Consider the following 23488-nt stretch of genomic DNA (forward strand, 5'->3'; position numbering starts at 1 on the left):
ATGTTTCACGGTGCTAGTTTTAATTCAGAAACTAAAATGTTAGACAGTTAAGAAAAGATTATACTGCTTATTTTGCATTGTTTGTTGCTGTTAATACTGCTAATTTTGTTATACTAGGCTTATGTTGGTTTACTGTTTACTTGCCCCTTGCATGGGGATATATATGTGCACATTTAGAGCCGATGTACCAGACTCAAATTCCTCGTGTGTCCGACACACCTGGCCAATAAAGCAGATTCTGATTCTGAAGATCTGACAAGACAAGATGTGATAAGACAAGATGAGACATACTGAAGCAGAAAACCCAAATATGTCAAACAGCTCAAAAACAAAGTTGGATACAGATCTCAAAAGAAGTGTAGTACCACACAGGCCTATTGTGGATCTTTGGTAGTTCTCTTCTGTTCAGTGGGTGAGCCATTAAACGACACTTATCATTGGTTTAACCCTGAAACTAAGGGAGTGTGTTTTAACTGGCCAAAACAATCAAACAATGAATATGTTTTTGAATTTCCTTCCCTCAGACCCATGTGATCCACAGATCTTCAAGACTTGTTTTGTCTTGAATTGAGAAGGCTGGTGAGCAGTAGTGGAGGCGTTGACGGTGAATGGCGGCACTGCTTGTGACATCACAGGAGATATAGCTGGAGGTGAAATATTAAATAATATGAATGTTCTTTAAGCATTATCAGCTCTCTGGGTTGCCTCTGTGCAGACAGCTCAGCTCTAAATGGGGCATACGGGTAGGAGCTGGTGCCTTTTTCGTGCATAAAATCTGGGTTAGGTAGAGCACATTAGTGTAGTGTGTCAGGGCCTGTGGCATATCAGAGTCCTGGCTAGTTCCCCCCTCCCCCCTTTTTTTTGACAGACAGTGAGTGAGAAACATTAATGCACAGTCATGGCTACAGTTGCCTCACTCACATGTGAATGCAGTAAGTGAGGGTATACACTACATGCACACACACAGAAACACAAACTCTGCAATTATCTCACAGACCATCCAGTCTGGCACTCAGATGCACTTTCCCTGCACTGATGCGCACACACCTCTTCCCATTGTGTGTCTTGCATTGTGCCGTCTCTCTCTCTCTCCTTTGGCAGATGTGGCCATTGGATCAGCCACTAACAAATTCCTCTCCTCTGGTCTGTGGGCACAGGGAAGCTGAGCTGGAGCAGTTCAGGCACCTGTTGCAGTAAAGAGAGTGCACAGCAGACCAGGCGTAACTGAAATGCTTGTTTACATGATATCCAGTTATTGGCTTGAAGGCTGCAGCTGACAGAATTACTGCTCAGACAGAATGCAGGGAGGATAAAAACAAAAACAAGATGATCCTCTGCACGGTGTTACAGCAGACTGAGCTGTCTGCCAGGGGTGCTCACTTTCTGTCACGCTTGTCGCTGCTACCTTCCCAGAGATATCTCAAAACAAAAATCGATCACGCTCTATGGATAGTTTGTATATTGTGCTAATAAAAAGATAACATTTCTTAAACTGGCAATTCGGATGTTTTAGGTTAATATCTAATTACTACTTGCTTTTTATAGCCTCTGAATTGTCTAAATATATTACAAATTAAGATAGAACGGAATCCTTGATTGATGCAGTAACTAATGTGACATGGTGTGTAAAGTAAGTGACTTTAATTGTACATGCAGTGGATTCTAAGACACCTTAGGAATAGGAAACGTTAATACTTCTATAGAATTCTACAACCATGTTTTTGAATGAGGCACATATGTTTTGACAGGAGATAACAGTTTGACTCACTGTGCATGTTTTTGCTTTGGATGCATGAATTGAAATAATGTTGAGAATGAACCTTTTGGAGCAAACACATGGAAGAGCTCCCCCAGATGTATCTTCACAACAGCTGTAAGCACAAGAGTGTTACTAGCAGAATGAACATGGACCTCTCCACCTCGTCCACCTCTCTCTGAACAACAGGCCTTTGTCACAGCAGACGTTTTGACAAAGCGCATGTGTTTGTAATGTCAGTTGTGTGACAATAAGTCAGCACGAACACTCCCAGGATCCTGAAACAGAAGCAGCTAAATGGAACTCAACCATCATTCAGTTTATTTACACCTGTGGTTTTCCTGCTGGGACAAGTTGAAATGTCTGTTGTGAAAAAGAACTATTGACCTTTGTGAGTGTTGACCCCTGAAGGTAACCAGTAAATAATAATTTACCAGAACAAACCTTAACACAATGTTCTTTTTCTAGATTGTTCTTGAGGCTTCAGTCTTCTGATCTACGCGGAATGCTATTGAACTATTAAAAACTCCAGAAACAGCCAGTAAGTTGACTTTTTTTTTAATCTAAATTGAACTTTCACTATTCAGTGTATTAACTGTTAATGAACTAAAGAAGTTATTGTCCAAAGCTGTCAGAATTCCTCTGATTAGAGGCTTCTAAATACTAAACTGAGCTTATAGTCAGTCATAAGTCATTTTCCTGTTCTTCACACACTTGCTTTGTTGCTGCTTTAATTTTTCTTACAGTAAATACATGCAGTGACAGTTGTTGAATGCATTAAAACTAAGATTCTAGAAATAGCCAAACTACACAAATCTTTATTTCTGTATAAAAATCTTTCATCAGGATGCAGATGTTTCAATACAGTGCAGCTCATTTTTCCTGCTTTTACATACAGCGGTGCCACACTTTCTCCTAACCACTTTCCTCATGAGGTTAGTATGTGAGAGGCAAATCAAAAATTCCTTTTGTCATAACAGAAGTGCCCCTGAGCAGCCACTGAGGGCTGGCTGGGGTCTAGGGATTCCCATGGCCTTACTGCCATCCAGCCGACACAGGCCGCTGCTTATCAGTGGCTGATTTTACAGTACATGTGCAGAAAATCACCCCAGTTCCTTTTTAAACCTGTGTATCAGAGCTGGATTGTGCGCTGCCACATATTTAATATGGTGCTTTATAAAGGAGGAAATGTAGTTTGCATATTCTGAATTGTTTCCATCCCCACCACAAGTAGTTAATTTTTAAGCAATACAATCTGATGTAAGTCTGGGCATGGCTGCGGCAGATTTTCCCAACCCCCCTCTCTCAATCCCTCCCCAGCACTCTCACTCTCACACACACACACACACACACACACACACACACTCTCTCTCTCTCTCTCTCACACTCACTCACTCACACACACACACACACACACACACTCACACACACACAATACTGCTGCTGGTCCAAAATAATTTTTTATACAACGGTGGGGGCTCCGGAGAATATAAGGTGGCCATATTTGATAGATTTGTGTCGGGCTCTGCAATGCAGAAAGCGAGAGTTGTAGCGTGTGATCCCGCCAGTGACAGTGACACCAGGCAGGTCTGTCGGATTCGTGACTGATCCGGACTTGGAGACAGAAGGGGGAGAGAAAAGAGAGGGAGGGGGGGCAGACAGAAAAGAAACAAACAAGTAACAATGTAACTTACATGCAGCCACACACCCCTTTTTCTTGTAACAATGTGTACGTTTTTGTGGAGGGAGGGGGCGCGCAGAGGGAGAACGAGAGACGGAGAGAGAGAGAGAAAGGAGGAGGGGGGTGCGTTCTGAAATAATATAGTCAGCCATTTTTTATGTAAGGGGATTTTTTCTTATTGGGGGGGTTGTTAAAAAATAAATATAAGAGGGCGGCCATCTTTGTTGCTCTGCCTAGTGTAAAATATTCCAAAACGCCCCCCACTTTTTGTGCCGATTTGAATATTAAATAAATATCATATATACGGGCAAGAATACGCTTTTTGAATACAAGGACGGATCCAATGACAGGAATATAATGTCCTCTCCTCTCCGGTCCTGTGAGGAAGACGAGGGCATGGTGGTTAATTCCGAGGGAGGAGATTTTGATGAAGACGACGACGACGACGACGGAGACCTAGACGAGAACGCAAGCGACATAAACTCGCCGGCGGCGCCTCGGGAAACTGCAACACCAGCCGCGCCAGGTACAGTAAGAAAACTGGCGGACAAGTCGGGAGCGCGCACACGAAACAAAAACACCCTTACTAGAACAGAAATGTCAGAGAAAGGGGCTTGATACAGGCAGGCGATGCGGTAGTTTGTGCCCCATTGTGCAGGTCCACCGCGATACAGTAGAGCCCAGCGAGGACGCGGGGGCGCGCGTACAAAATGGAAACACTGGCTACTTAGCAGTGCTGTTTTTTTTTTCTATAATTGTTCCACAAACTAAAGCTGATGTATATTCTCCGGTTAGTGGACCTATATGTTGCTCCAGGTGGCATTTCTGGAGCTCCAAGACGGGCTGCTTAAAAAAAAAAAAAGACGAGAACGCGCTTTGCAAACAGAAACTCCAGAGCAGTTTGTAACAAAATGCACAAAACCCCAGCCCTCCAGATGTGTTTCAGTGTTGCTACCTGTGCTCATTTCCCCTACTCCACTTCCTCTTCACCTCCAGCACATCCCAACAAAGTTTACGATAACTTGTGACACGGCCGGTTTCCGTCCCCACCTTCAAAAGTTACAGCTTGGTTTGTCCTTTAAATCCAGCGGACATGTCCTACACATGTAAACGGTCTGCAGGGTAATAAAGTGGTTCAAAGGGTACAAATGCTTGTGGCAACAAAAGCTGGCGAAAACAAGGACACCTCTGGCCGGAGGCTAAATATATTTGATACCCATGTAGAGAGGAGATGATGCTGAAACCCTGGTCGCTGACAGGTCAAAAGAGGACACAGGTGTGACTGTGCACACCTGCTCACTCGTTACCAGACTGACATTCTATTAAACATTGCCTCAGGTATTTATATCCAACAAAACTATGAGTTGCTCCTCTCAGCACCAGTGTAGTGATCTTGTCAAAAGACTGAATACCTGTGACATTCTGGAAGTTTCTGTGTGACAGTTCAAGTTGCTCGGGGTCGCGGCGTTGAATTAACGGTGCAGAAAGTAGCGTCTGGTTAACGCACTGCTGAAGTACAAATCAGAATGAGCTGTGCCTGCACTTTACTCATGACTTCAAATGTATATTTAAGTGCGATGCGATGCAGACGTGATAGACAAACTTAAAGGTCACTGTTGGTCTTTGGCTCTTGTTACCATTGCTGACTCTGAGAGACGAGACAGTCCAAGTAACTTCAAAACAGTGCTGATTTATTCAAAGGATCACAGGTAAAATTAACATTACACACTCAGGTATTTTGCACCTCCAAACTGCATGTAGGCAGATGTAAGATGAAAGACCCTGAGCATTTAACAGTCTAACTAGACATCCTATCTCCACTAAACATTTCTAATACTTAAAGTATCTATCCAATTTCTATCTGACTAAAAATACCTAACATCACCAATCAAATGTTGTTAGAGAGAAGCAATGGCATAACTCTGGGTACACGTGATTTCCTCAGTGAATATTAGAGGAATCGGCCATTTCTTTGTCTTTAGACCTAATTATCTCGACTTCAGAGCGGCTGCCATGTGGTGCCAGACAGATAAACGAGTGTCAGGCTTCCCGTTGAGGACCTTAACCCCCTCACGACCTCTAGCAGCGGTGGTCCCGGTGTGGGAATTGCAGAGGGGAAGAAGTCGTCTCAGTTCAGCGCACCATCCCGCAGGCGGCCTCTGCATCACCGAGCCCTGCGTGCAGCGTGCAGCCGCCCCCGGCGTGTCCTCGGCGGCTGGCCGATGCTCGCCAAAGCGGAAACGGGGCTGGTGGATGGTGGTGGGAGTGAAGCGGGGGGGCTGTTGCTCCTGCTGGTGGGAGCGCGCATCAACAAAGACAGGCAGACAATAAACTCGGACAAAATGTAGCCGACCAAACAGGCTGGTTTCACGGCACAGACCGCAGCCCATGTTTTGGTTATGCTTTAATGCTTTGCTGCACTTTGTCAGAAGCTCAGGCTGCAGTTGTCCCCCTGGGGCTTTCTCTCATTTTTAGTTCATGGCAGGTTAGATTGCCTTCCCTGTAGTCGTTATGTTGCTGCCCTGATCATTTGATCCCTGAAAGCAGGCGATGCTGTGTGTTTTAGGTGGCTGCAAGTCTTCTGCAGTTTTTAAATTGTTTGCATGTCTACTCTTTATATCCCTTAAATGGAAGTTTTTCCAAATATAACTGCTAGATTTTATATTGTTTTTACACACCTGAGCCTAAGCAAAAACCACCAAAGGTATTTTGTTTGCAAATGTGCTGTCACATAAACTAATTTTCCCCAAGCTCTGGAGCCGCCGACACCAGCTGGCAAATCTACTAGAGCCACTGACAAACTATCTAATTTAGCACATGTTCAGACAAGGTCAGAGGTCACTGAAGCCACAGTAGATATCATGCAGCTTTTTGCATGTTCAGCGGGGATTACCTTGTTGGGAAGCGTTTTGAGAAGTTTCATTCATCTGCTTCTGATAGCTGTCTTTCCTTCATGCTGTCTTTAACGCTGTCTCTGCTCTGATATTCTTCCTAGATGAAGAGGCAGGGATATCAGACAGAGAGGTCCCGTGCAGGAAGAAAGGTCGGCCGAAGAAAAAGAAGGACACAAAGAAGAAAGAAAAGGAAGGGAAGCCCGTGAAAGCAAAAAAACGCAAGAAGATTGTACGTTTGTTAAACTGTCACGCTCTGGATTTTACACTTTGCTGACTATGTTACGCCGTCTTCATTATTATTCAATAGCTTCCTCTCTCCATTTCCTCTTCAGGACAGTGATGTAGAGAGAGACTCAGATAGAGAAAGAGACTACGGCGAGAACTCAGACAGCATAACCAGTGAATATGGAACTGGGGAGAAAAAGAAAAAGAAGAAACATAAAGAAAGGAAGGAGAAGAAAACAAAGAAGAAGAAAAAAGACGATGGGGACCGAGACAGCAGTCAGGAGGAAACAACAAAGGTAAAGAATGGTCTCCGTGAACATAACTGATATAAAACCGCTCTGACAAGTGATCGATGATCTCTCTCATCTGATTGGTGGTTTCTCCTCAGCAACCAATAGAGCAGAAGACCTCAGCCCAGCTGGCGAAGGAGTGGGGTCTGGAGGATGTTGATCATACCTTCACAGAGGAAGACTACAGGGAACTCACCAACTATAAAGCCTTCAGCCAGTTCATGAGGTGTCGTATTACTCTCCCCTATTCATGTGGCCTGCTCCTGGCTGTAGTGGTGACATGCGAACATCACATACGATGTTTTCCAATTTGCCATGAGTACTGTTGCCGTTTTTGTTAGTGGCTACATGAGAAATTTAGAGCAAGTCCACTGGCTAATTAAGAAAGCACAGTTTGTGTGAGGCAGTTTGCATCTTATGTCTATTGCCAGGAAGTACCCGATGAGGCTGACAACATCCTTATCCTTTTCCAAAAGCTTTGTTTTCTCAGTCCGCACTAAAATATTTGGTCTTCATTTTAAGATTTTTTCTACTGTGCTTACTGTTTTCAAAAAGCTCAGTTTTTCAGAATCACTGGCTTGGCGTAAATGTGCTGTTGAGACTTGATTCATGCAGGTGGGTGACAGATCAGAGGAAAAACCAACAGTGTGTCAGTAAGGTGTTGGGGCACCAGATGCCACCAGAACAACTTCAGTGTACATTGATTCTCCAAGTCCCTGAACTCCACTGGAGGGATGAATGTTTTGATGGTGGTGGTGGAGACGCTGTCTAACATCAGATCTGGTGACTGTGGAGGCTGTAGTAAATGACTCACATCGCAGCAGTCGGCCTACGCCGCTGCTAGTTCTTTCACGTCGGCTTGGTGTGTCTCTGCCCTAACATGAAATCTCTAACTGTTCTGGTAGCCACTCTGTTTTCATTTCTTCTGCATTGGGTACAGGGGCTCTCTTGTTTCTCTTTGTGAGGGTTCTTTGTTTCTCTTTGTTTATGTAAAGTTTCTAGTTGTCTACACTGGCAAGTGTATGGTGAAACTACCAGTAGCATATGAACACAGACACAGGTGGCACTGGATGGAAAAAAAAGCAGAAGCACTATTACTGTCCTCTGTTTTCCTCTGGCAGCTGCGTCTTTATCATCCCTGCTGGTTGTACTATGCAGGCAGCAGTTTTGACAGCGTGCCAGTGGCAGCCTGAGGCTTTGCCTCTGTGGCTGACTCATACCTGCTTTAACTTTGATGGCATGAAGTAATACATAATACCCAATGCATGTGTATGTTGGGGAGTTATCTAGTTGTCAGATTTAGCTTCTCAACTCCACTGGCAGACTGAGTCGTAGAAGAAAACTAAACTCTTCTCAGCAAAACTGATCCGCCAAGTGATTACAGCCATATCAGCTTACTTTATGTGCAGAACATTCATATGATTAATACATATGAATCAGCAAAACAAACGCCATTATTAGTTAGCAAAGAATGCTGAAAAGCTATTAAGCCATAGCTGTTAGAATTAGGTGAATGTTTGTTGAGATTTCCGCTCTTTGCCTGTATGGTTTTTGTCTTAAAACATTTAAATGACCCTCTTGCTCCCAGGCCGATGATAGCCAAGAAGAATCCTAAGATCCCCATGTCAAAGATGATGACCATCCTAGGGGCCAAGTGGAGGGAGTTCAGCTCAAACAACCCCTTCAAGGGCAATGCTGCTGCTGTTGCAGCAGCTGCTGCAGCGCCATCGCTGTCGCCGAGCAGGTCTCTGCAGCGACCGCCTCACCTGAACCGCCACCACAGCCGCCACCTATTAGAAAGGCCAAGACAAAAGAAGGCAAAGGTCAGTGGTCAGATTTAGGCTTGTGGCCTTCAATACCTTGTACACTTTTAGCTTTTGCTTTCATTTCGGAGAAGAAGACACATCAACAGTAACAGGGAACTGTTGTTTACATATATTGTGGTTGAATTGCTAATATAAGGGGCAAAATATATGGGGCAAAACTGGGAACCAGTTTACAGGGAGGATGACTTAGATAAAGCATATGAGCAATTTTTAAACATATTTAAGAAAGTATATGACAGGAACTGTCCTCGTAAGCAGTATAAAAATAAAAGGAATTACAGTGGGAGACCGTGGATGAGCAAGGGATTACAGAATGCATGTAAAAAGAAGAATGTGTTATATAAGGAATTCATAAAGGACAGATCAAAGAAGGCGGAAGAAAAATATGTCATATAAGAACAAATTAATTGAGATTTTGAGGAGATGTAAGAAACTATATTACTCTAAAATATTAGAGGATAATAAAAATAATATGAGAGGTACTTGGAATATATTAAATAAATTGATTAGAAACAGTTCCAGCAAGAGTAACTACCCTCAATATTTTATGGATAATGATACACCGGTCAATAGATTGGAGGATGTAGTAGATAAGTTTAATAGGTTCTTTGTGAATGTTGGTCCTGGTTTAGCAAGAAGCATTTGTACAGATGATACATCCGTCACTATAAATAATAATACAATCGAAAGGAACATGAGTTCTATGTTTTTGAAGCCCATAGTTGAAAAGGAAATTATAGAGATAGTGAATAAATGTGGTAACAAAACATCTAGTGATAGTGATGGTATCACTATGACAACTGTTAAATGGGTAATTGAGGGGATATGCAAACCATTAACCCATATTTTTAACATGTCGTTTCGACTTGGGCAGTTCCCCAATAATATGAAAATAGCAAAGGTTATTCCACTGTATAAATCTGGTGATAAGCACAACTTCACAAATTATAGACCGATTTCTCTGTTGTCACAATTTTCAAAAATCTTGGAAAAACTCTTTAATAACAGATTAGATACATTCATTGAAAAAATAAAATCCTCTCTGATTGCCAATAAGGTTTTAGGTCGAACCGATCGACATCTTTGGCCATTACCGACCTGATGGAGGACATTACAAGTGCTATGGATGAGAAAAAAATATATGATGGGAATATTTATTGACCTAAAAAAAGCATTTGACAAAATCAATCATGAATTATTAATGGATAAGTTAGAAAAATATGGGATCAGAGGATTGGTTTTGAATTGGATTAGAAGTTATTTGACACAGAGGCGTCAATTTGTGAAGTTGGGTGAATACCAATCGAGTGAGCTGGACATTGTATGTGGAGTGCCTCAGGGTTCTGTTAAGGGAACCTAAATTATTTATATTATACATTAACAATATATGTAAGGTTTCTGATTTAGTGAAAGTGGTTTTATTTGCTGATGACACTACCATATGGGCATCGGGTGAAAACCTACAGCAAAATTTTGGACGGGTTTCACAGGAACTTGAGAAGATAAAGAAATGGTGTGATAGTAATATACTATCTCTGAATTTGGATAAAACTAAATTTATGGTATTTGGGAATCGTAAACTAAATAATAAACTTCAATTGAAAATTGGGGGAGCTAAAGATTGTGTATTTCCATAAGTGGGGTAAAACTATGGAATAATTTAAGCGCGGACATAAAAAATAGTAATAGAATTGACAAGTTTAAACATAAATATAAAGGTATGTGTCAATCAAGATATAAGCAAGAACAGGCTTAATGATTAATTAGATGGAACATTGTGGGTGTGGTGTATGAATGTTAATACTCTGTAATAATTCTTTAATATATTACTTGTGTGGTGTAGAACAAAATTATCTATGTAGAGACACTGCTTGCAAACCAATGATGGTAAGATGATGTCAGGGGGTAGGACTGGATAAGTCTGACTTCTTCCTACTCCATTCAGAGTTTAAATATAAATATAAATGTATGTGTCATACAAGATATATGCAAGAATAAGATTTATTCGAGAAGGCATTATGGAAACACTCTGTTTTAATTTTCTGTGTATTACTTGTTGGTGAAGAAGATAATTACCTATGTAGAGATACTGCTTGCAGCCAATAATGCATGAAATTTTTTGTATAAGATGATGTTCTGGGGTAGGACTGGATAAGTCTGACTTCTTCCTACTCCATTCAAGCATGTACTAGGTATAAGCAAACTGATTCTGGATTAGCATCGGTTGGATTTGTGTAAATATATGTATGATGTCATTTGTTCTGCATGCTTGAAAGAATAAATCAAATCAAATCAAATCAAATTAAGACAACATACTAAGTGTATAAACACCTTATTTAATTATAGTCCTTTGCTAATACATCCTTTGTCATTCTTTTTTGTCACACGTTGCATATGATCTGTCCAGGTCCAGGCTATAAGAAGCGCAGTAAAAGTCCTCGAGTCCCAGACAAGAAAAAGGCTCTTGCAAAGGCTAAAAAGATGGCACCCATTCGTATTAAGCTGTCACCTATAGGTGCCAAGAGGAAGAAGAGCTGCTCAGTGAGTATAAAGTTTATCAGGTGCTGACAAGAATAGAAGGAGATAAATAAATTGCACTGGTTTTTTCTTTCACTTCTTGCCTCATCACTTTCTTGATCTGTGTCAGAGCGAGGATATGGATGAGGATGAGTCTGAGCAGGAGGACTCCAGCGTTCACAGCTCCTCGGTTCGCTCTGACAGCTCTGGCCGCGTCAAGAAAAACAAGCGAGGGCGGCCTTCGAAGAAGAAGAAGAAAAGTAAGACAAAACCTGCTTGTACAGCACATCATTATAAGTGATATATATCCATAATGCCGACCAACTCTGAGTTTAATTTCAGACAATGGAAAATTAAATGCTACTAGTTGATTCAGTTCAGCTGTTGTTTAGGAATATTTAGTCCATTTTCTTCCAGTTCATGCACTTATCTGCTCTGATTGTGTGTTGGAGTTTGATCACTGCCAAAACACGGGTGATCTACAACTCAGTACTGTGCCTGAACGCATCACACCCATGATCTGGCAGCAGTCAGAGCCCAACACAGACTGTAGCATGTCAGTTAGCCTTCGCAACGTGATCACGCCACACTGTAAAGAGATTAGCTTTAGTACATTGTACATTGAAAATCTGGACTTGAGTAGGACTCAAGTCTGAGTCCTGGAACCAAGTACTACAACACCGGGCTTGATAATGACTGATGAAGAAAGAGTGATGCAGAGGGTAGAGTGTTTTGTCTTTCCTGGGTCTGGAAGATTGTCGGTGGATGAGATGATGGTGATTTTTAAAGTAGCTTTTGGGATTCCTCCACGTTATGGCTCTTAATTACAAGATTACAGCTGCAGTCAAAAAGGCAGTGTTACTTGTCATGTAAATGGCTGTAGAAAGTGATTGGATGCTTATTTACATAATGCTTGCAAAGTGGCAGAAACTGCCTTGTCTGACTTGTTGGCTTCATCATCACTAGACTCTTGAGAGATGTTTGTATTCACATAAAAATACTGCTGATTTTCAGCATCATTTTTTTCAGTTTGAGTTATTTTTAAAAGTAAAAAGCCCTTTTAGACATATGCGAGTTATTTGTGTCTCATATCCATCTGTGCTTGTCAACGTGCCATTCCCTGCCCCCCCCCCAGTTGTAGGTGAAGACGAAGGGGACGGCTATGAGACAGATCATCAGGACTACTGCGAGGTGTGTCAGCAGGGCGGAGAGATCATCCTGTGTGACACTTGTCCCCGAGCTTACCATCTCGTCTGCCTCGAGCCCGAGCTGGACAAGGCCCCTGAGGGCAAGTGGAGCTGCCCACACTGCGTGAGTACAGCTGCACAAGTCTAATCCTGCTCTCTAGCAACCACCGTGTTCTGCATTGATGATGTATTTTCCTCAAACGTCACTGTCAGAGATGCATCAGGAGGCAGTAGTGTTTGCGCTACAAAAGATATGATAAGATATATATTTTCACTGATTGCATCACAACACGTCTTGGTGGTTGTTTACACTTGTATTTTGTGTCGTCCACTTGTTATCTGATCGGCCAGGATGTATTTTAAAACCAAGTTTAAATGGGGTGACAGTCAGGCCTTTGTTAATGTACATGTGTACATGTACATGTGCTGGCAAAATAGTAACATAGAGTAACTATTATAATCTTTGTTTTGGCTTTATCATTTCATAGGTTTGACAGTAAAGAACCCCTGCTAAAACAAGTAGATAGCAGTCCAAGGCCTTGTGAAATTTGTAGTGATTATTCATGAATGTAAACCTACTATCAGGTGTTGATGTTGTTGCTAAATGTGCACTATCTTTAACTGTATCACCAAATCTACACCGTGCAAGTTGCCTTTTCCTGCATGAGACAATTTCCCCTTTTGCTTAGTTTATTTTGAACATTTCACTAATCCTAACAAATGGTAAACTTGCAATATACCGACCTAAGTTCTCCTGCCTTTTGACTGTTTCTGTGAGCTACAGTTACTCAAAGCCAAAGAAAATGTCTTTTTATTAAAGCGGGTATTTTAGGTTTCATTCACTTGAAATATTCAGGACTCACATTTGATTTGAATGATGTAAATGTTTCTCTGTTCCTTCCCAGGAAAAAGAGGGAATCCAGTGGGAGGCGAAAGACGAAGACTTTGAGGACTTTGAGGAGGACAGTGAGGACAGAGTGATATCTGAGGTCGGGGGTGGGATGTCCACTGGGGCGGATGAGGAGGACGATGACCACATGGAGTTCTGTCGGGTGTGCAAAGACGGAGGTGAACTATTGTGCTGCGACACCTGCACCTCCTCCTACCACATCCACTGTCTAAACCCACCGCTGCCAGAAATCCCCAACGGAGAGTGGCTGTGCCCGCGGTGCATGGTTAGTTACTCTCCTGTTGTGTTCTTTTACTGCCGTATGTGTGTGATTTAGGACTATGTGCACTCCCTTCACCTACTTGAATTGTTTTATTGCTCATATTGCTTTACAGGCCTACAAATTTAGGATATGAGTCACTTAGAGCTACACTACCAGTCACACTTCCCCCTTCTGACTGGTAGTGTATGATGGAGGTGGATTGCATCTGTGTCATTGTATATAAATAGGACTAATGGGGCATCTATGGCATATTATTACAAAGCATGACTTGAAACTGTTGTTCAAATATTAAGAAAATACTGTTACACGATGCTCATTTTCAGCCAAAATGTCATTGACCCATTTAGACTTGGTTTTAAAATGTTTCTTGGGCCATCGAATCACCAGTGGACAGCGCCAAATACACATGTAAACAACCACGGAGATGGATTGTGATCCGATCACTGAAACCACTTGCCAAGGTGCTCTGTGATGTATTTGACCACATATCGTTTGGAGTGTAAACGCTAATGCATCCTGATGTGTCTCTGACAAGGACTTTTAAGGAAAATGGCCATCAGTGCAGGAAGTGGCGGTTGCTTTGGTAAAAACGTGCTAATGCTAAAAAAAATGAAAACATGGAGAGAAGCATCTGATGCGAATCCATCAGGGTATTATAAAAGCTTTCATAATGCATCAGTGTACAAATCTGAGGCTTGTCTTGTTCTTCGGTTAGGAAGACTACTGGCGTTTGTCTGGTCACAGACTGATGTAATAATTGTACCTGTGGCTTTGCAGACATGTCGCAGTAGTGAAATCTGAACACTAGTGGTCAGCGGGGCACAGTGGAGATGCCTGTATTTTAACAGGTGTTAACAGTGATATGTCTCGGCTGTCCTCTTGTGATGGGATCAATGAGATGCATTTTATTACCAAGTCTAAATGGGGCCTTTAAAACCCCTTAATGTTGCATCTCATTTGGAGAACCATGTGTAACATCACATCACTCTGCGAGGCTTTAACTTTCACATATCAGTCTGAAAAGGCAGCTTCAGTTGATTACACTTTTCAAGACTAAATCTGTTCCTTTCTGGTGCAAATGGAGTTTGTTCTGACTGAGGCAAAATGCTCCCGGATGGATAACAAATCTCTCCTTGCTTGTTGAAATAAACAACCATATGTAGATCCGATTGGTAATTGTAATCCCGCTGTAGTGTCCACCAATCAAAGGACGTGTTCAGAAAATCCTCCACTGGCGATGGGGGGAACCTCCACTTCCCATTCCTGTGCCCCCTGCTCCTGACGCTCCACCTGATGCCCCGCCGCCGCCACCCATGAAGGGCAGAGCTGAGAAGGAGTTTTTTGTCAAATTGGTTGGACAGTCCTACTGGCACTGTACCTGGATCACTGAGCTGCAGGTGAGAGCAGCTTAGTGATGCATATAAAGTGAAATGCATTCTACTTCTAGTAAATGCCTTCAACTAATCTTTTTCTTCCCTCATTCCTCCAGCTGGAGATCTTCCACTCTGTGATGTACAGGAATTACCAGAGGAAGACAGACATGGACGAGCCTCCCAGTTTGGATTACGGCTCAGGTGGAGAGGATGAGGAGGGAGTAGAGGAGGGCCAAGGTCCCCCAGTACGCCATCATGTAATACAAGTACTACAAGTATGGCATCAAGCCTGAGTGGATGATGATCCACCGCATCATCAACCACAGGTAAGGGACTGTGTTTGTTGTTATTTATAGCACAAGAACATAATCTGTGTGCTTACTTTCTGTATGTGTTCCCATCAGTGTGGACAAGAAGGGGATATACCACTATCTGGTCAAATGGAGAGACCTGACCTACGACCAGTGTACCTGGGAGAGAGATGACCTAGAGATTCCAGACTTTGCCATTTATAAGGCCAGCTACTGGAGACACAGGTCTGCTGGGAACATATTAACTCACTGGCTTTAATGTGGAAAAGCAAATCAGCTTTGACTGCAACAAGAAAGAGCTGTACTCAAAAGCTGTTTGGTCAGAATATAAAAAAAATACTACAGCAAGCTAGTATGCTACAACAGTTAAAATAGCTGTAGTTATGCTGTTGTTTCAAGAATGTTTTATTGGGTTTGTGGTTTAGCAGTGGACCTGAGAGCATCCAAAGGTATGGAAACCTACTGTGGGTTAATGAGTAGTTCAAATAATTTACAATACTCTGCCCATATACACATTTATTACTCACATTTACTTGTTTGGCTGATTAATGTATTGACTTGGCGAAAACCTTCTATTTGTCAGGGATGCGATAATGAAAGAGGACCCAGACAAACCCAGGAAGATAAGGAACAAGAACCAGGAGGGTGAGGAGGAGTCTCCTGCCTCACCAGTCACAGATGTGAGTTGGCTCTGCTTTTCATTTCAGTCAGCGTTGGAGTCGAGTGTCTAAAATTCAAGCCCAAGTTGAGTCTCGAGTCCCCAGTATTCGAATCTGAGTCACCAAAGAAAAGTCTGAGTTGAGTCTGAGTCGAGTCCCTGTTACCCGAGTCCTAGTCATCAAGATCCACATTAAACAGAACTGACACAGCTCTCACCATTTTAGATTCGGAACTCTATTCTGTATTGCATTGTCTTATTGCTGGGCAGTTTGATACATAAAAATTAATTATAGAAAGGCAGAGTGTACGCTTTGACTCAAATGTGCCACTACATCGCGGTGCAGGCGAAGAAGTTTCAATATCTGTATCTTACGTCAAATTAATAGGGCCTATTTAAAAAAGAAAGTTATCGTCTCCAACTTCAGAGTTCGAATTCAGTCAATGTTTGAGTCTGAGTCATCAGTTTTTGTACACAGTGAATTTGTACAGCCTTGAATATGGGTTAGTGTCTTTGCTTTATAGAACTATACTTTAGTGAATTGATTTTGTCTGTAGAAACAACTGATACTTTTATTCTATCTTGATTAAAGTGAAAGTAAAAGAGTTTCTAGAGTTTCTATATAGTAAAGCAACTGGTATTAATACTAATATTAATAAACGTATTACTAAATCATTATCAACAACTTAATAACAATAGTCTGTCCATTTAAAAACGGTTAATTGTGTCCCCGTCACATCCCTTACCCTTCTTCTCTCCTTTTGTCTTTCCAGCCTACAATAAAATACGAGGAGCAGCCAGACTTCGTGACATCGACGGGTGGCACGCTGCATCTGTATCAACTGGAGGGTCTGAACTGGCTGCGGTTTTCTTGGGCTCAGGGCACAGACACCATCCTGGCAGATGAGATGGGCCTGGGCAAGACCATCCAGACCATCGTCTTCCTCTACTCGCTATTTAAAGAGGTAGTGGAGCTGCTGAATTCTGTTACTGTGGCGTTCTACACCCCGGTGAATGCTGAGACTGAAGCAACGTGCGTATTTTCTGCTCTCTGTCCTTCAGGGTCACACTAAGGGCCCGTTCCTGGTCAGCGCTCCGCTTTCCACTATCATCAACTGGGAGAGGGAGTTTGAGATGTGGGCGCCTGACTTCTATGTGGTGACATACACGGGAGACAAGGATAGTCGAGCCATCATCCGAGAGAACGAGTTCTCCTTCGACGACACCGCTGTCAAGGGAGGAAAGAAGGCTTTTAAAATGAGGGTGAGGAAGAGGGGAGGGCAGGAAAGTAAAGAAGCCACAATTAGGTATGAGTAGGAAGAAAGATCAAAGCAATAAGCCAACAGAAACATTAACAACTGTAATGTAAGTAAACAGTGATTTAAAATGCCACCTCCCCCTTACCCCCTTGTTGCTCTTCTCCTGTCAGAGAGAGGCTCCTATTAAATTCCACGTCCTGCTAACCTCCTACGAGTTGGTGACCATCGACCAGACGGCGCTCAAATCCATTGACTGGGCCTGCCTGGTGGTGGACGAGGCTCACCGCCTCAAGAACAACCAGTCCAAGGTACAATACCTAGTGTGTGTGTCAGTGTTACTTTAGTTTAACTTAGGACCCAGCTGAAAACAGCATTTGGTTTGTAAAGAGTTGTGACCAAGATATGTACGATGTGAGACATTGTACTGTTGAAAACTGAGCTTTGTAGGACTCTGTTTTTTTCTAAATTAACTGTAGTATGTTAAACACATGTTTTGCACGTGTGAGAAGCTAAAGCGGGCCAGTGAAATCAGCCATGCTTATGTGTTACAGATGATGACCAGTGAATAGTAACTCTGACAATAACTACACCACTGAATTCCTGAATAGTGACTTAGTATTGTCTGATGATCACCTTTATATCCTATGGCAAATAATAATTATAAATAATATACTGTATATTATTGTTAAAATGTACATAAAATAATGTCAGCTCTATGACAGGGAGTTTAATGTTTTCTCATCTTTACATGCAGTTTTTCAGGCGTCTGAATGACTATAAGATTGACCACAAGCTGCTACTGACAGGAACTCCCCTTCAGAACAACCTGGAGGAGCTGTTTCATCTGCTCAACTTCCTCACACCCAACCGCTTCAAGTACGACGTCTGCCACATTTGTTTTTTCCTGGTTCTCTTCCAGTTGTCTTAACAAATGTGTTATTACATAGAATAGGGTTTATAACTAGTCAAAATCAGATAATATGTTGTGTATATAAACCAACAAAACAGTATTAGCAGTGGAACCTAAGTTTTGCTGAAGACAGCTTTTACTAGTCCTTCACCCGGTCCCTCTCTCTGTGCAGCAATCTTGAAGGCTTCCTGGAAGAATTTGCCGACATCTCCAAGGAGGACCAGATCAAGAAGCTCCACGATCTTCTAGGGCCTCACATGCTGCGGAGGCTGAAGGCTGATGTTTTCAAGAACATGCCCGCCAAGACTGAGCTGATTGTCCGAGTGGAGCTGAGCCCTATGCAGAAGTACGATGCGGTGGAGTGTTGAGGGGGAATGTGGACACTTTTAAATAGCCTGCTCTGGTTGTGGACAAATCTAGGAGACTTTGTTCTGTACTGCTGCCTCACTGACTGGCCTAGAAATTCTTAAACAAGTCACTGATTGTCAGTGGTCAACAGTGGAGGGCTGTAAATTGCCAGCAAGCGTGATTTGGTTTTTTGCAGGCCAAAATAGCCTGACATTTGTCCAGACTGGGCAAGATTTGATTGAAAAGTAAGAGGTCAAGATTGCAACAGTAGTGACTATATTTGAATGTTTGTCAGATTTATTGTAGGACCTGGTTCGTGATGTTCTGGGTTTTTTTTTAAAGCCAAATGGCTGATCTGCTAGCTACACATTTTCCATGGAAGTCCTGCATTCAACACTTTGTAAATTGGCAACTGAAAAAAAGCATTGCTATAAAAATCCCCCTTTTTTTCCAGCAATTAATGCTTAAAAGGGATTCATACAGTAGCAGCCAGACAATCTGTGTATATCATTTTTAGTCTTATTAATTTTATATTATACATTATATTGTTAATCTAACCTGCAATGTTGAATTAGCAACATCAAGTGAAAACTAACTCTCCAGAGTGAACAACAAAAAGGATATTTATCTTTGTTTTACATGTGGTTTACAATAAATAGGTGGAGCACTTAGTTTATCAATTTGTCATTCTGTTTTTTGCAACAGGAAATACTACAAGCTGATTCTGACCAAGAACTTTGAGGCTCTGAACTCGAAAGGCGGAGGAAACCAGGTCTCCCTGCTCAACATCATGATGGACCTAAAGAAGTGCTGCAACCACCCCTATCTCTTCCCTGTTGCCTCCATGGTGAGAAGAGACAAACAGATTGTGAATGCTAAACTCAAAACAGTCCACCTTTTGTGTGATAATACAGGAAGTTCAAAGTCTCCAATCTTTGATAGTATTTTACTTCTTTTACTTTGAATCACTTTCAAAGTGCATGACAATGACACCTTGTGGTGATGTGAGGTAATGCTTTTACACCATGTTTGTACTTTTAAATTGTAGTATATGTTGTGTTATTATTTATTATTATGAGACACTACATAATTCCTTAATTTGTCATCAGAGCAGCAAGTACAAGAATTGCTGTCAATTTATACATAAAGGCTTGTATGTTGTGTACTGTTATTTATCTTGTGGGATTGTGTTTGTAGGAAGCCCAGAAAACACCCAGCGGTGCTTATGAGGGCTCGGCTCTCACTAAGGCTTCTGGGAAACTGATGCTGTTACAGAAGATGCTGAGGAAACTGAAAGAGCAGGGGCATCGAGTACTGGTTTTCTCACAGGTACACACTCACACAAGCACATATACAGTATGCATAAGTGCAGACAAGTATACCCTGACAGATGTTGTATTAGCTAGATGCCACCTCCAGAAGGCTCAACAACAAACTGTAATTCCAGCTGTAAGCGTGTGCAGTGAAGTGTAGTTGAAAACATCCACACATCACCAGCTGCCTCTCTCCTCTGTTTGCAGATGACTAAAATGCTGGATTTATTAGAAGATTTCCTGGACTATGAAGGTTATAAGTATGAGAGAATTGATGGAGCCATCACAGGAGCGCTGAGACAGGAGGCCATCGACCGCTTTAATGGTGAGATACTGGAAGATGTGCAGTAAGTTGCCCTTGACCTCTGGTGGTGACTAGTAGAAAGGTCATTGCCATCTGTTACGAATTGTGCATTCTTTTTTTGTGTAGAATTAACAGACATATTAAAAATGCAAAAAGATCCAGGCATAGGAAGTTTGCTAATGAAAAGGTAACATGTCACAATACAAAATACTGTATAATACTGAATTGCTTTTTGAGAACAAGACTGTTTTTTTTGGCTTCCTAGCTGGATGATTCATGGTTCATAGTAGGAGGCGGGTGGTAGGATTATACATAGTGTGACACGTTATTACTTTGCCTACTGTCAGAGATTTTGTTATGCTGATGATACTGTAAATATGTGAAGCTATTAATCAACATGGAAATATTACATTTTTGCATGACTTTAGAAGCAACGCCATATTACCGCCACAACAATAAAATAAGTTACTGGTATCAGTGGGATTTATTTTATTGACCACCGGTGTGTGTGTGTCTCTCTCTCTCTGTGTGTGTGTGTGTTTCCAGCTCCTGGTGCTTGTCAGTTTTGTTTCCTGCTCTCCACCAGAGCGGGAGGTTTGGGAATCAACTTGGCCACAGCCGACACGGTCATCATCTTCGACTCTGACTGGAACCCTCACAATGACATACAGGTACTGTGAGGCTGATATGAAGGGACTGATTGCCTACTTTGTAAACTTCCTTGTAAATGTTTTGGTTGTATTCGGTCTCTGGCTTTATCTCTCTCCAAACAGGCATTTAGTCGAGCCCACCGAATCGGACAGGCCAACAAGGTGATGATCTACCGCTTTGTGACGCGAGCTAGCGTGGAGGAGCGCATCACACAGGTGGCCAAGAGGAAGATGATGCTAACCCACCTGGTGGTTCGGCCAGGCCTGGGATCCAAAGCCGGATCCATGACCAAACAGGAATTGGATGACATCCTCAAGTTTGGAACAGAAGAGCTCTTCAAGGACGAGGGAGAAGGTGACAACAACTATTGTTCAGTGTGAAAATTGTAGCTGCACTGGATGTTTTTGTTAAACTAAATCCAAGTTTTCAGTAAAATATAATAAGGGGTTTTTGGTCAAAATTGAGGTGAGACTGAACCTAATGGGGAAGAGTTGGCAGGCTTCTTTTCCTACATGAAATTATTCTGTCAAACACATTCACGTAATGCTCTTTCAGCCCGACAGTTTCAGCCACAGGAGACGCAGGCTTAGTCTAGTTTTACTGACTATATAATTGGTGGACAAGAAAAATGTTATTTGCACAATTTGTCTGGAAGAACAGGACAAATTATTTGAACTTTTTACACCACATGTTCCAGGTATGAAGAATAGTTCGGGGGATAAAGTTGAGGATGAGGGCAACGTGATCCACTACGACAGCACTGCCATCGAGAGGCTGCTGGACCGAAGCCAAGACGCCACAGATGACACAGACGTCCAGAACATGAACGAGTACCTGAGCTCCTTTAAAGTGGCCCAGTACATGGTCCGAGAGGAGGATAAGGTGAGAGGGAGCAGGAGAACAGGAGAGGGAGCAGGAGAACTCGAGAGAAACCACAAGCTTGTTGTTATTTGTTTTGTGTTTTATTATTTCTACTTAATAAAATTTGAAATACATATGGACCTTCAGGTAGTGTCATCAAGCAGATCTTCACTGGTGAAGAAGCTGAAACAGTTAGCGAATGATTCATGTAATCAGCCCCCAGAATGTCACTTTATACAAACTGTTTTGTGGGCACTGATACCAGAGTGGTTTCAGTGGTGCACTATGCCTGCACAACGTCAGCGGTTTGAATCTCGGTCCCCTGTTTCCTTTTCACCTCTCCATGACCCACTGACAAAATGTAGGCAAAATGCCCAAAAATAACTTAAATGATTTTCATAATGAATTAATCATGCAATAATTCTAGTAATTATTGGTTCCAGCTTTTCCATTTTGGCCACAGGGGAGACAGGCTTATTCTAGTTTTTCAGGTGAAATAATTGGTTGACAAGAAAGGAAACTTGTGTGATTTTCTGCTTTTCTTTTTCTGTGGTACCGATCTGAGCATTTGGGGTTTTTGGACTGTGGGTCAGATAAAAAACAGGCATTTTGACGATGTCAGCTTGGGCTTCTGGAAAATATGAGGGTTAATTTGCTGTCTACTGAAATTTTACGAAGCAAATGATTAATCGGTTAATCAAGAAAACAGTCAGCTGATTGTTCCAAGGTCAAACACATTTTTGTGAACAAATGCACAATCAGAATCTGTGAGCAAGTTTCCTCAGGTATCTTGAACTTTTAGCACTCTGACCTGAGTGAAATTTTTGCAGAAATAACACAGACAGCCTCGCTTTAACGGATCAGCTGTAAAACCTCCATCTTTTTATGCTCCAGATCGAGGAGATCGAGCGGGAAATCATCAAACAGGAAGAGAACGTGGATCCTGATTACTGGGAGAAACTGCTGCGGCATCACTATGAGCAGCAACAAGAGGACCTGGCGAGCAAACTGGGTAAAGGCAAGAGGAACCGCAAGCCTGTCAACTACAATGATGCTGCACAGGAAGACCAAGGTAGAGACTGGGTTTGGATCTGGTACTGTTTGAACCGGTGGAACCTGTTTCATGTCAGTGACACCACAGTATCATATTAGCAGTACAAGAGAACCTTAAGCTTCAGTATGTTTTATTTATTGTTAAGATTTATTACTTTATTCTTATGATCTCAGTAGAAAAAAGAAAGATGATACGCCTTCTGTTTGAGTTATTGCTAACACAGTGAACGTAGATGGGCCTGGCCCACTGACAGACCGCCATGTGATGTTGCAGAGTGGCATGCTGACATCTCAGATAACCAGTCTGAATACTCGGTGGGCTCTGAGGAGGAGGATGAGGACTTTGACGATCGGCCAGAAGGTAAGGAGAGATTTAATAAAAGAGAGACATCAAGCAGAGCAGCTCATGAGCAATGAAATATGCCTGTTGTAACACACACACACTCAGGTCTGTGTTGAATTAGGGTCTGAAATTGATTTAGTTGTTATAGTTGCCTGGCAGAGTCAAAAGTCAGATTGCCAAAAATGCAAACCACCATCCACCTCCTACTTCAGTGAATTAAAGGAAAATGCTCCGAGCATTTCAGAAGTTTTTGATTTGTTGTTGATGCAGGTCTATTAACTGTGAATTCTGAGAAAACTCCGCCAAGTCTGCAGAATGCAAGGAACCCGAAACAAACATTAAATCAACGATCTGCTCTTACATTACTCCTCTGTGTATTGATAAAATAGTTCCCTTGCCTGCTTCTATCTACAGGGCGAAGGCAGTCACGTCGCCAGTTGAGGAATGAGAAGGATAAACCTCTGCCTCCCCTTCTGGCCAGAGTTGGAGGCAACCTTGAGGTCTGTACTATATATCTCTCTGGAACCAGTTCTGCTTTTATTATGGGCACATTTTA

The 23488-nt window shown here is 42.2% G+C and overlaps 1 protein-coding gene across 1 annotated transcript in view; it reads left to right on the top strand.

Moving 5' to 3' along the window:
• Positions 1 to 3234: 3234 nt before the first annotated feature.
• chd3 (chromodomain helicase DNA binding protein 3) overlaps positions 3235 to 23488 on the top strand; it is a 34776-nt gene continuing 14522 nt past the window's right edge. Inside the window, 29 exon segments of the mRNA XM_020611343.1 lie at positions 3235 to 3963; positions 6433 to 6560; positions 6664 to 6852; positions 6945 to 7072; positions 8435 to 8565; positions 8568 to 8669; positions 11080 to 11213; positions 11320 to 11449; positions 12325 to 12500; positions 13282 to 13551; positions 14742 to 14945; positions 15038 to 15144; positions 15146 to 15247; positions 15326 to 15457; positions 15816 to 15912; positions 16664 to 16855; positions 16953 to 17153; positions 17320 to 17457; positions 17904 to 18025; positions 18232 to 18405; positions 19113 to 19254; positions 19605 to 19736; positions 19928 to 20045; positions 20571 to 20695; positions 20798 to 21029; positions 21373 to 21557; positions 22431 to 22608; positions 22864 to 22950; positions 23347 to 23432. Of these exon segments, the coding sequence (XP_020466999.1) occupies positions 3795 to 3963; positions 6433 to 6560; positions 6664 to 6852; positions 6945 to 7072; positions 8435 to 8565; positions 8568 to 8669; positions 11080 to 11213; positions 11320 to 11449; positions 12325 to 12500; positions 13282 to 13551; positions 14742 to 14945; positions 15038 to 15144; positions 15146 to 15247; positions 15326 to 15457; positions 15816 to 15912; positions 16664 to 16855; positions 16953 to 17153; positions 17320 to 17457; positions 17904 to 18025; positions 18232 to 18405; positions 19113 to 19254; positions 19605 to 19736; positions 19928 to 20045; positions 20571 to 20695; positions 20798 to 21029; positions 21373 to 21557; positions 22431 to 22608; positions 22864 to 22950; positions 23347 to 23432 (4311 nt within the window). The 5' untranslated portion in view covers positions 3235 to 3794.

This window comes from Monopterus albus, unplaced genomic scaffold (genome assembly GCF_001952655.1).
Source record: "Monopterus albus unplaced genomic scaffold, M_albus_1.0 scaffold112.1, whole genome shotgun sequence".
Taxonomy (NCBI): domain Eukaryota; kingdom Metazoa; phylum Chordata; class Actinopteri; order Synbranchiformes; family Synbranchidae; genus Monopterus; species Monopterus albus.